Here is an 11,511-nt window from a genome sequence, read left to right on the forward strand (position 1 = left end):
CCCCAATTAGATTTTCAGATTTGGGAAAGAAAATTACGATTTTTAGCTTGTCAACAAGTTTCTCAGATGGAATTTTTGTTCACTGATGACCCTGCCCCCTCCCCCTCGATCTCCTTTGAAAAAAAATCACGGACCCCACCTGCGTCAAAAAAGTTGTTCACGTTAAAAAGACGAAAAAGATTCCAGTTGAATACGTAAATATACTTGAAAGTCGATTTTTCCTGATACTGAACACAAATTAGAGAGGATTTTACCTAAGGGACTAGAGGTCAACGAAGTCACTCGGTAGATTCTGAGAATAAGCTGTCAGAGAAACTTGAATCGGAAATGACTGTAATTTTACAATTATTACTCCCATGTATGACATTATATTCATGTTGAAATATATTCATATTTATACAATGAATGATAAATTTCTGAAAATTTCAAAATGAATATCGATGGTACTTGCCTTTCTTTATCGGGAAAAATAACGAGAATCCACATTTTAAAAAATAAATACTACAATTTTTAGGAACAAATGGAATGCGTACAAGGTAATGTCATAGAAAAAAAAAATCTTTATTTTTTCCTGATGATGCATATTTTGTATTATTTTATCGATCCTTAATAATTTAGTGGACTAGTCCAGTTAATATATTTACAAGTATATACAATTGTAACGTATTCTCTCTCTCTCTTCCTATATCAAAATCGAGGGGGTGAGGCGGGGGGATGCAAATATTCCAAAATATATAAATTTTGGAGTTTAATCATATGGTATGCTGTAAGTAGTCAATATTTTATAATTAATAGATTTAAGATGCATGTTTTCTACAAGGTCCCTAAAATTCATGTAATTTTTCATTTAAGCTAATGTATATGTGACCCTATAGTGTACAGTGTTTGTAGAACAACAATGTATGTTGCAATGTACACAGTACGAATGTTTTTTTAGTTTTTGTTTTTTCGCATGTGCAATGCAGCGTTGTCAAGGACTTAGTCCTTAGTCTAAGCGTATTGTTTACGACTAATCTTACGCTACTTCGTGCAACGCAAATTACGCCCGACTAAATTTTGGCGTAAGCCCCGGAAGTACACCCAAGTTAGGTCTTAAATTTACGACTTTTGATGAAACGGGCCCCTGGTCCGTAAGTATCGCTCTGCTCTGCAGGCGGCGACACAGAAAAATCCTAGCAAAGAGTGAAAAAAAAGTAGCAAGGTCATGTGGACCCCATATAGGTTATTGAAATACGGATTAAAATAAAAGGTATATTGATAATCCTGAAAAATTCCTATGTAATGATTATTTTTTATTTCTGTGACCGAGAAAGGCATACTATTTTCTGCCCAAAGGGCAAAGAATTAAGTTTCGAATTGTCATTTTTAAATGTTGAATAGATAAGTTATTATACCAATAAACAGGATATGCTTGAAGCAGTTTGTGTTTGCACGAATTTGACATTATTTTCAAAGCTAAAAATGTTGACAGGTGTGAACCGGATTTTGCTTGTTCTACGTAACAGCCGGGATAAAAATCACATTTACATTTGAACGTAATCTTCTAGTTACTAGGTGAGAAGATCAACGAATTTGTTGGCATGATTTTCATATTCCTGATCTCGGTGAGCTTGGTAAGTTCAAAATCTTAACAAGGAGTGTAACCTTAATTATACATGTAAACAAGATTTCTATTTAATTCAACTTTTATTTTAAAATAAATCAGGTTAATATAATTAAATTTTATCATTTTAGCTGTTTTCTGGGGCTGAATCTCAGGCAAGATGCCCGAGGGGTAATCCATTGCGAAGCGTTTTCTGTGGGCGTGGTCCAAATCGCCAGGATTGTCCAAGTGGATATTACTGTGAAATTGATCCAGCAGACAGATTTGCAATATGTTGTCCACGTGCGTACAAATTAATAATTCAACATTTCATTTTTTTCTTACCTATTTATCCCTATAGATGTACATACAATGTAATTATCCTTGTTCTAGAAATTTTGACGAGCATAATTGCTAATAAAGGTGTGTTCTTTTTTAAAATAGGAAAACCTGTTTAAAATCAAAAATTAGAAACACCTGTAATTCTGATGACATGGAATATAATGTGGTAGAATCTTTTTTTTTTTTCGTGCAATTATTTTCCCCTTAAAGAGGTTGGGGGGTTGTGGCCATTTTTAGACTATATTGATCTCCTTTAGAAGAAGAGCTCCATATGAAGATATAGAAAATGATCAAATTTTAAAACTAAAATTTTTGAAATTTTTCTTTGCCAAATGATAGTTGACAATTTAAGATATCATATCTAAAAAATTAAGTTAAATCTGGTGGTTAATTTGTGGTTAATTTGTTGACCCCCCAGCCTCCTTAAGAAACAATGGCATACTTTTACAAATATAAACATTAAACAAATGTATCTTTCACGTAATTAGAGTGTCCACGAGGAGGACAACCATTACCCGGGGTTTTCTGTGGAGATGGTCCCAACTATCAGCCATGTCCCTATGGATACGAATGCAGCGTACATGAAGTTGACCTCTTCGCTGTGTGCTGTCCTCGAAGTAAGGTATTCTTTTCTCTATGATTGATTGAATGATTGTGTGTTCTTTAACGTCCCATGTAAGAATTCTTTACCCATATAGAAACGTACAACAGCTTGAAGTGAAGTTTAATAATATTTGGCTTTTTGCATGGCGCTTACAGTCGTATAAGTGTGGTTTAAAATCTCGCAAAGTCTTCGTGACACGGGACCTCCATTCCTAAGGTCTCACCCGAAAAACCAGTGAATTTCACTTTTAATGCCGGGCCATTAACGAGTCTGAAAGTCACTTGCTTGATGAAATTCTAAACGTCTGAGGTGTGACGCATAGCAGGGCAAAAAAAAAAAAATCGAGACCGGACCTTGCAAATCAAGGCAGGAGGAATATTTAGGAATGGGAGAACAAGGCATGCAAAATGCCACAGCATCTAATGTTTAAAGTCATATTCAGTGTGTGAATTTTGTCTTCTTGCCATTTAAAGTTATGAAACATAAAAATGGGGGGGGGGGGTCTTTCGGCAAAAATCATTCCATAATTGAAAAAAAATGGTAATCTTGGGATTCGAACCCAAGTAATAAAAATCTCGAGTATCAACTTTTCCTTCGAGACTAACACGTTAACCACTACGCTATACATGTACCTCTCATAACATGTATGGGAATTAAAATCATGCTTGTGGTATGCCCTTGACTAAATGGACTTCTAATGTTCTCTGAAAGATACGAATGCTGTGTCAAACATGTATTTTTAAGGTATAGCGAGTTTTGCTCCATGTTTTTTGATAACCGAAGAATGTTTTTTTTTTTATTCTAAAAAGGGGGTTTGGTTGGGGGAGACCCACTTATATACCATGGACAATTTGTGTTTTTGTAAAAGGAATTAATTATTTCTGCCCACTTTGGGGTATGTATGCTATTTCGTAAACGAATAATTTCAATTCTGTGGGATTGATGCGATTTGTGGAGGTTTTACATTAAGTTTACATGAAATGTTAAATGAAGTATGAAAGAAAATGTTAACAATTGATATTTAATTTTTCACTGTCTTACCTGTCGCACAATACGCATTTTGTTCGCCCAATTTCTTTATTTTAATTATCTTATAAGAAAAAATGTCTTTAAGGTATTTCTGTGTTTGTTTACTGAATTGGATTATTGAGAAAAGGAAAGCAATATATTTATTATTTAAATGTAAATTATCAACGACTTCTTTCCAATCTCTTTGTATTTAAGGACGTCGGTATGGAAAATGAGAAGACATGAATTAAATATTGAATTAATGTTTGAAAAGTACTTGCAGGAAAAATATCCATGTTTTTAAATGTATTAATATTTCACTTATGCATACTTTAATGGTTATCATCAAGAAATAAATTCATTCGTTTTAAAATCTATAAAGCTGTTTTTTTTTTTATATTTACAGACTGAAAAAAAGATTTTTGAAATCTTCAGAGCAGCTTTTTGTTTTGTTTTCAATAGCACTGTAAATAGTATCAAATCATGAAGGTAAGCGAAACATTTCGCTGTGGGGTTCATGGCCGATTAGTAATGTTAATTAGCCTTGACGAAAGTTACACGGTAACACTGTGTCCTGATCTTCCCCTAACAAACTCAAAAATATGTTCTGCGTGATATATCGTACAGCTTTCAACATATATTGCCGTATTAAATCGTGCGATACATGCTTGTAAGTATTGGAGACTAATCAGTTGAATTGGAAGCCATTTCAAATAAACAGTGACTATACATGTATATACGCCCTTAAATTTATTGATTTAATAAGACATTTCCCCTGCCTGTATATATGAAGTACGATGGCGAAAAAAGATTATGATTTGAATTTATTTTCAGTTTGGGAAGTTCGCGCTAGAAATCTACCGCAAAATCTAAATCTTTCTTTCAAAGTTTGAGTATGATCTCTTTTTATTTCCTAATTAAACTCTTATCTCCAAATAGAATTTCTTCATGTTTTAAACTTGTGTATAATAATTAAAAATTTAATTATGTAAAATACTGTAAAGCCGAAAAACTCAAATGTAAAGGAAATATGATAAAAAAAAACCCATGGAAAATAAGTGTTAATTATGATAAAGTAGTCCATTTTCTGAAAACTTTCATTGCAATTTCGGACGCTTTAGTGTTCAAGTCGTTGTGAATGATTTAACTGTTAAATTAATCAACCATTTTAAGCAAATATTTTACTCTTTTTTCAAACATGTTACCGTTAAAGCTAATTAAAAGGTATAATTTATTTTATCATCAATCATAACCTTGATTACTTAATAATTTAAGTTTTAACGATTTGTTTTGAAAGAAAATTACTTTTTATCTAATAACATCTCATAATATAATGAATATCAGTATTCTATCAATCCGCCTGACAAGACATTAAACTTTTGTACAATTTGAGGTAATTCTTAAAGGGAAATTCTCTTCTTTTTTAACACCTAATGATAGAAAATTAAATAATTAAGGTATAGATTTAATGACTACCTAAGTTATACTTGTATAACCTGAACTGGAACGGTTTGTTATTTTTTATTAACTGTTTGTCGGTTAGATAAACGTCAACTGCCAAAACCCAGGTCCATTGTAATACAGTACTGAATATTATTAAAGACACCCTATTTTCGCAAGAAAGTTATTTAGTGTTTATAAGCGAGAAAAAAATTCCCACAACACTCGTTTATTTTTCTATACAATTTTGAATGATATATCACGGTGTAAATTTTGATACAAACAATTTTAATGGCCTGTTTTAACTATCTTTGAAATATACTTTTAATCTATTGTAATTACTTAAAACAACATAAAAGACTAATTATTCTATTTACCATGTAACTCAAAATGTGTCAATTTAATCGATTTACTCAACATGTCATGAGTTATTCTATCTAAGCCATCTGTCACTCATGCTCAAATTTTGCTAATTGTCATTGTTATATTTTATTATTTATATGTTACATGCAACATTGTTAAGCAGAGAAGTCCTAGGCTTCGGATTGTTCGGGTGCAATTTTTGGATTTCCAGAATTCACCCTACCGACCTAAGTTATAATAAAGTGCTATTCCATCGTTAGCATTTTTATGTTTCATTGTTGCCGGAAAGTTTTTACACTTATTTTCCCCGGTGATAATTTGGTGGAGAATCCGGGTATAACACCCGGGACTGCTGCATATATTTTGTAGCAGTTTGATCCTGAGTACCAGCAACTAAGCGAGTTTCCCCAAGACGGCCAACAACTATAACCTCAACCACACCATGCAAACCCGGAGAAAAGGATTTTACCGCTCCTCCCCAGCATCTTTCCAGCGCCATTGTCTTTCGCGTCCTTGGAATACACCAGGACCAGCACGAATTTTCTCGACACCGGGATCCAGTCCACGGTGCTATAGGTGCGGGAAAACTTTCTTCCACGGCCACCTTTTCACGTGTCCAGCTACACGTTCCGAGTGTTTCGTGTGCGGAAAACTTGGTCACCATGCGAAAGTATGTTTCTCTTCTGCAACAACACCTTACCGTTCCTCCCAAAGGAATACATTTCCATTGGCGTCCATCGATCATTCAACGATCAAAAAGGATCAAGCCAAGGGATCAGGACGGGCCTGCTTAAAGACAAACCCGGAAAACCCGTCTGTAGGATCGCCTGACAAAAAGTCGTCAAAATGCGATTCTACTGCAGGTATGTGTATTTCTCGGACTGCTTCCAAACATAGTCCGAAGAGTGTTGCTGTTGCGGAGACGCAAAGGAAGAGTGTACTTTATCTGCAGACTAAGTCCGTAAGCAAACGGCGCAGGGATTCAAAAAGAATAAAGGACTATTACGATAGATTGCAGTTAGTGAAATCTTTACCATTCCAAGACCTAAGTTCCGAAGATATTCGTAAATTATTTAAATCAACAGGCCATACCATCCAACTAACTGCATTACAGAATAAAAATAAGACCTTAAAGACAAAAATTAGTGAACTAATACGGAAATGTGACAATCTTCAGACCGTAACATCCACTCTTCATAAACAAATTTCAAAGTTACAGAACAGACCAAACGAACGAAGACCATACGACTCAACTAGACGTGTCGACAAACAACACCCTTTCCTCCCGCTACCAACACCAACCAAGCTATACTGGTACCAACAACCTAGTGTTCCACATGCCAGTCCCCGGTGATTCCTGAGACGAGGACGTCTCATTTTTCGAAGCGAGAGGGAATTATCACGGTGTAAATTTTGATACAAACAATTTTAATGGCCTGTTTTAACTATCTTTGAAATATACTTTTAATCTATTGTAATTACTTAAAACAACATAAAAGACTAATTATTCTATTTACCATGTAACTCAAAATGTGTCAATTTAATCGATTTACTCAACATGTCATGAGTTATTCTATCTAAGCCATCTGTCACTCATGCTCAAATTTTGCTAATTGTCATTGTTATATTTTATTATTTATATGTTACATGCAACATTGTTAAGCAGAGAAGTCCTAGGCTTCGGATTGTTCGGGTGCAATTTTTGGATTTCCAGAATTCACCCTACCGACCTAAGTTATAATAAAGTGCTATTCCATCGTTAGCATTTTTATGTTTCATTGTTGCCGGAAAGTTTTTACACTTATTTTCCCCGGTGATAGATATATATATATACTAGTATACGCGAGAATGACATTTTAGCGAGCATACTCGCTTCCTAGCTAAATTGAACAAAACATAACGTTAAGGTTAAAAAAAGCAAGACGATTTTTCGGTATTAGGTGGGTATCTTTTATATTCATTCTCAAAACATAACAATGTAGCATACAACGTATACGAGTCTGATTGTTCAGGAGATCATACATTACTTTATGTCCTAATAATTTGTTGCGCTAGAATGATAAAACAAACAAATGTCCTTATTAATGGATCATATATTATTGTGTACATTTTAAATAAATTTGCGGACAAGAAAGAGGAAGGGTGCTAAAATATGATCACTGCCTAAATGAAAATGTTAACAGAAGTCTTTATAAATATTAATTTAATTTTACATCGCATTTTACATTGAACATTATGAAAGTACTTGTGATTAATAAATACCATTTATTTCATGTGAAATGCATTAATTTAAATGGAGGGATTCGATGACGCAGTTTTTTTTTACGTTCATTTGTCCTAAATAGGCAAATTAACATATGTTTCATAAACATATCACGCTTTTTTTAGGATAAGCCTTGCGGAAATCATTTATAAGAGCATCCAGATGTTCAAAAAATGTTTTAATATAAATATACAAACTCTTCAGATTGAATTGCAAGCACGCGCCATTCGCTTGGGAATATTTGAGTGCAGAAAAAAAAAATCGAAGCCTCATAGGAAATTTTTTCAGAAGATTGAAAATGGATCGCCGAATTGTGTTCCTTGTTATTATATTCACCGTAATTTCATTGGCTACTTGTCAGGTTAGAATGTTACAATAAATTTGGTTATTTATCTTTTCTCACATATTTAAGAAACATAATTTGAATATTAATCTTTAACAAATTCATTTTTCCCCTTTATTTTCTATATACTCTCTAGCTTGACTGACTATTCGTCTCGTGCCTGCAAATGTTAGAAAAAGCTTTAGCATATAACTTGCACACATTATATGCTTATAAATGAATGTTCACACTCTGCAAATTGTTAAATTAGAATTCAGGCAACATTTGTAAGTCAATCATTAGAACATATATTTTTATACGCAATTGTACATGTATGCTTTGATTATGTATAGTTTGATTTCGAGTTGGTAGAAATATAAAAAAATAAAAATAAAATAAAATCCTGCTTTTCAATCGGGGATATCTAGCGATGATTGTGTCCGTCCGTCCGAAACACTTGGCTTACCCATCTCTGATTGAGACCTTAAAAACGTGGCCCCGTGTCGCAGTAGGCGTAACCCTCACTGCTCAATGGCCCTAAGTGCTGAGTAAAGGTCTAAATTTGAAACCCTTCGCCGGTATATGGTGACGTCTCTGTATGAGAGAAAAATTCTCGAACAGGACGTAAAACAATATTTAATCAATCACTAAATACGGAATGTCCGTAACGGTTAACAGTTTTGCATTATGCAAGACCTATTTTAGTTTTGATGAGAAAAATATTTGGGGTTTCCCATTGTAAAACTTTGCCACTGCTATTCTTTCTATAATATTTGGGGGAACCAAAATTTTATCTGCAACTCCTAAACCACTGAAATAAATTTAAGGAGACATCTCTATTACAAAGTGTCAAGGTGCATCACTTATTTAACTTTTCATCGGAAACATACAATGCATTTGGGGTTTACAACAGAAAAAAACATAGACTTTGTCATTACACTCACACGGTACCTCTTTCTAGTTACTAGTATATATCTGTAACCATATAATTTCTTTCTCAGAAAAAAAACAACATCAGTCGTTAAATATACACTGACACATTCGAACAAACTGTTACAATGTAGCAGAACCCTTTTCCCATCAGTTTTAATAAATTATACCAATCCTTCTTGTATATCTGTTTAGAATGTTCCTGACAACAGATGCCGGTCTGGATATTCCTTACGTAATTTCTATTGCGGACGTGGAGGAAGACGATGCCCTACAGGATACTCCTGTAATATCCATCCCGCGGATAGATACGCTATATGTTGTGTAGGAGGGTATGTATTCTTCTTCCTTTAAGCTAACTATCTTTCATTCCATCTGGTTTTTATACTTCGCTAACTATAATAACCACCGTCATGTTTTTTTTCTCATTCTCAAATAGAAAAGTAAATACATTTGAGGCATGGTGAAATAAAAATATTTCACTCTAATACCTTTCAGGTACAGAGGGTGACAAGAATTCACGTATGGTCAAGACATGAAGATCTGAAGAATTTATTTTAAATATAAAGATGTTTGAAAATAAATTGTTTAAAAGATCTTTTGAAAAAAAAAATAAATCAATTGTAGAGTCATCATAACCGATATTTTCACTGTCCAAATTATAACTCGTTCTGAATTCAGGTAGCTGTGATCTAAAATGTCCCAAATGTAAATGGAAAAAGTAAAAGAAAACTGACACAGTGAGAAAGGGTCTTACTGAGGGTTTTCTTGCAAGAGTGAAACGAGCACTGATACAGAAAATAATTACAATAAAATATAGCACATACACATGTTAAGGAAAGTGAGAAAATCACTTGTGTATGTGTTTGAATAACTGATATTGAATCGTGTCTACATACAAAGAGAGAGAAAGAAAATAATATGATTACAAAATTAATTGTTTACAGTGTACATATATGGACAAAGTTTTAAGGACATACGTATCGTACATGTACCCTACAATGTACCTTTCCCAGTGATAATTTTTAAAGATGTTTATTTAAATTAGATGTTCTTAAACAAAAAAAATCAATATACATTACTACGGGTTTTAAACAGATATCAAATGTTGAAAATCCTTTATTTTTTAAATGAAAACTTAACAGTTTTAACTGCGATTTTCTCAAAATTTGATTTAGAGGAGGAGGTGTACATCATTATAATATCATAAATTATGCAGTGGTAAAATCTACTATAATTGGAACACTTAAATTACATGTACAAGGGGAATGTCATACACTGTAAAAAATGTGTTTACAATTCAAACACTTTTCTAAACACTTTCTTGTCACCTCCTTTTTTATATGTTTAATTTCTAAACATGTAAAATTCCTAAACATGTCTTAGAAAGTGTTTAGAATCTAAACACTTGCGTGCTTAGAAATTAAACATATCTAAACACATAAACACAAGTGTTTAAATTCTAAACACATAACAGCAGATGTGTTTAAAATCTAAACACATCATAAGTTTAATTTGTACCTTCGGAAAAACAAAACACTCTCGTAAATTTAGGCACAAAAAGTATATGTTTTTTTAAATGCGCATAATTGTCAAAATTTTCAAAATATGTAACCAATATTAATTATTTTTCATAAAGCCACTGAACGTCGGGATATGTATTTAATTATACAATACAATGGACACTGTGCGATGTACAAGTACTTAATTTACACAAATAATGTAGGAGATAGAACTGAGTAGATTTTATTAGTATCAACAATTCAATCAGAATGACACATAATTTACAACGTACACAAAGATAACAAACTTTTAATCTTCAAAATTATTAAGAAAATAATATTAAGCTGACAATTTAATATCAAAACTTCATTGAATATTTCTATAAGGCTTTATTAAAGAATTGTTAAATTAAAAATACAAAATGTATATTTATAAATATATTTATTATAATCATTATAATTTGAATCGGCTGCAGGGTTTTCCACATGTCAATCACAAAATATCAAATTTTATTGACTTTCAGCAAGTCCCAAAGCACCACATATTATAATCTATATCCCATCAATAACTGCCAGAAAGTAACCCATTTCGAATGCACGAGGATAATTGTAAACACTGTCGAATTAACACAGTAGTCTTCAACTCATGAAGTTTCAAAGTGTTGATTATGGAACAACAAAACTGCACTTAAAGATGACACCAGGTACTCTGATACGTGTATTTTGAGTTCGATCTGGACTACGTACAGTGCCTGTAGGAAAGAAAGCCAGATTTTAGAAAAAAGGTACACTATCACTGATATTTTACATTACTTAGAAAAACAAAATTGTTCAAATTTTAGTGAAACTACACTGATATAAATATAGATGTATTTAATGACATTTAATATTATTTCCTCTCCTGCAAGTCTATGAACGAATTCAAGATATCCCAAGTCAACTTTATTTACGTTGCTCATCGTGGTTAATTAATGCAAAGAAGAAGAAAACAAACCTTTATTGTATTGCAGTAACAAGATGCCCTTTCACGTATTTCACTACTTCGTCATGGTTATCCCTTGAATTGGGCTGTCATATCGCTCATTGATACATCACTTTAGCTTGTTTTGCTTTCTTTGTTTAGATAGGCGCTCAAATCATCGTTCAAATATATGT

The 11,511-nt window shown here is 32.9% G+C and overlaps 1 protein-coding gene across 1 annotated transcript; it reads left to right on the top strand.

The window, feature by feature from the left end:
* The first annotated feature begins 1,524 nt into the window (after positions 1-1,524).
* LOC133193394 (uncharacterized protein ZC84.1-like) lies at positions 1,525-9,448 on the top strand. The gene is made up of 5 exons (XM_061329325.1): positions 1,525-1,613; positions 1,735-1,885; positions 2,413-2,546; positions 9,050-9,186; positions 9,353-9,448. Exons 1-5 carry the CDS (start codon positions 1,581-1,583, stop codon positions 9,363-9,365), a joined length of 468 nt encoding a protein of 155 aa, XP_061185309.1. The 5' UTR covers positions 1,525-1,580; the 3' UTR covers positions 9,366-9,448.
* Positions 9,449-11,511: the final 2,063 nt, after the last annotated feature.

The sequence above is a fragment of the Saccostrea echinata genome, unplaced genomic scaffold, assembly GCF_033153115.1.
Source record: "Saccostrea echinata isolate AGI-Se365-2 ecotype Australia unplaced genomic scaffold, CSIRO_AGI_Sech_v1 ptg000027l, whole genome shotgun sequence".
Classification (NCBI taxonomy): Eukaryota; Metazoa; Mollusca; class Bivalvia; order Ostreida; family Ostreidae; genus Saccostrea; species Saccostrea echinata.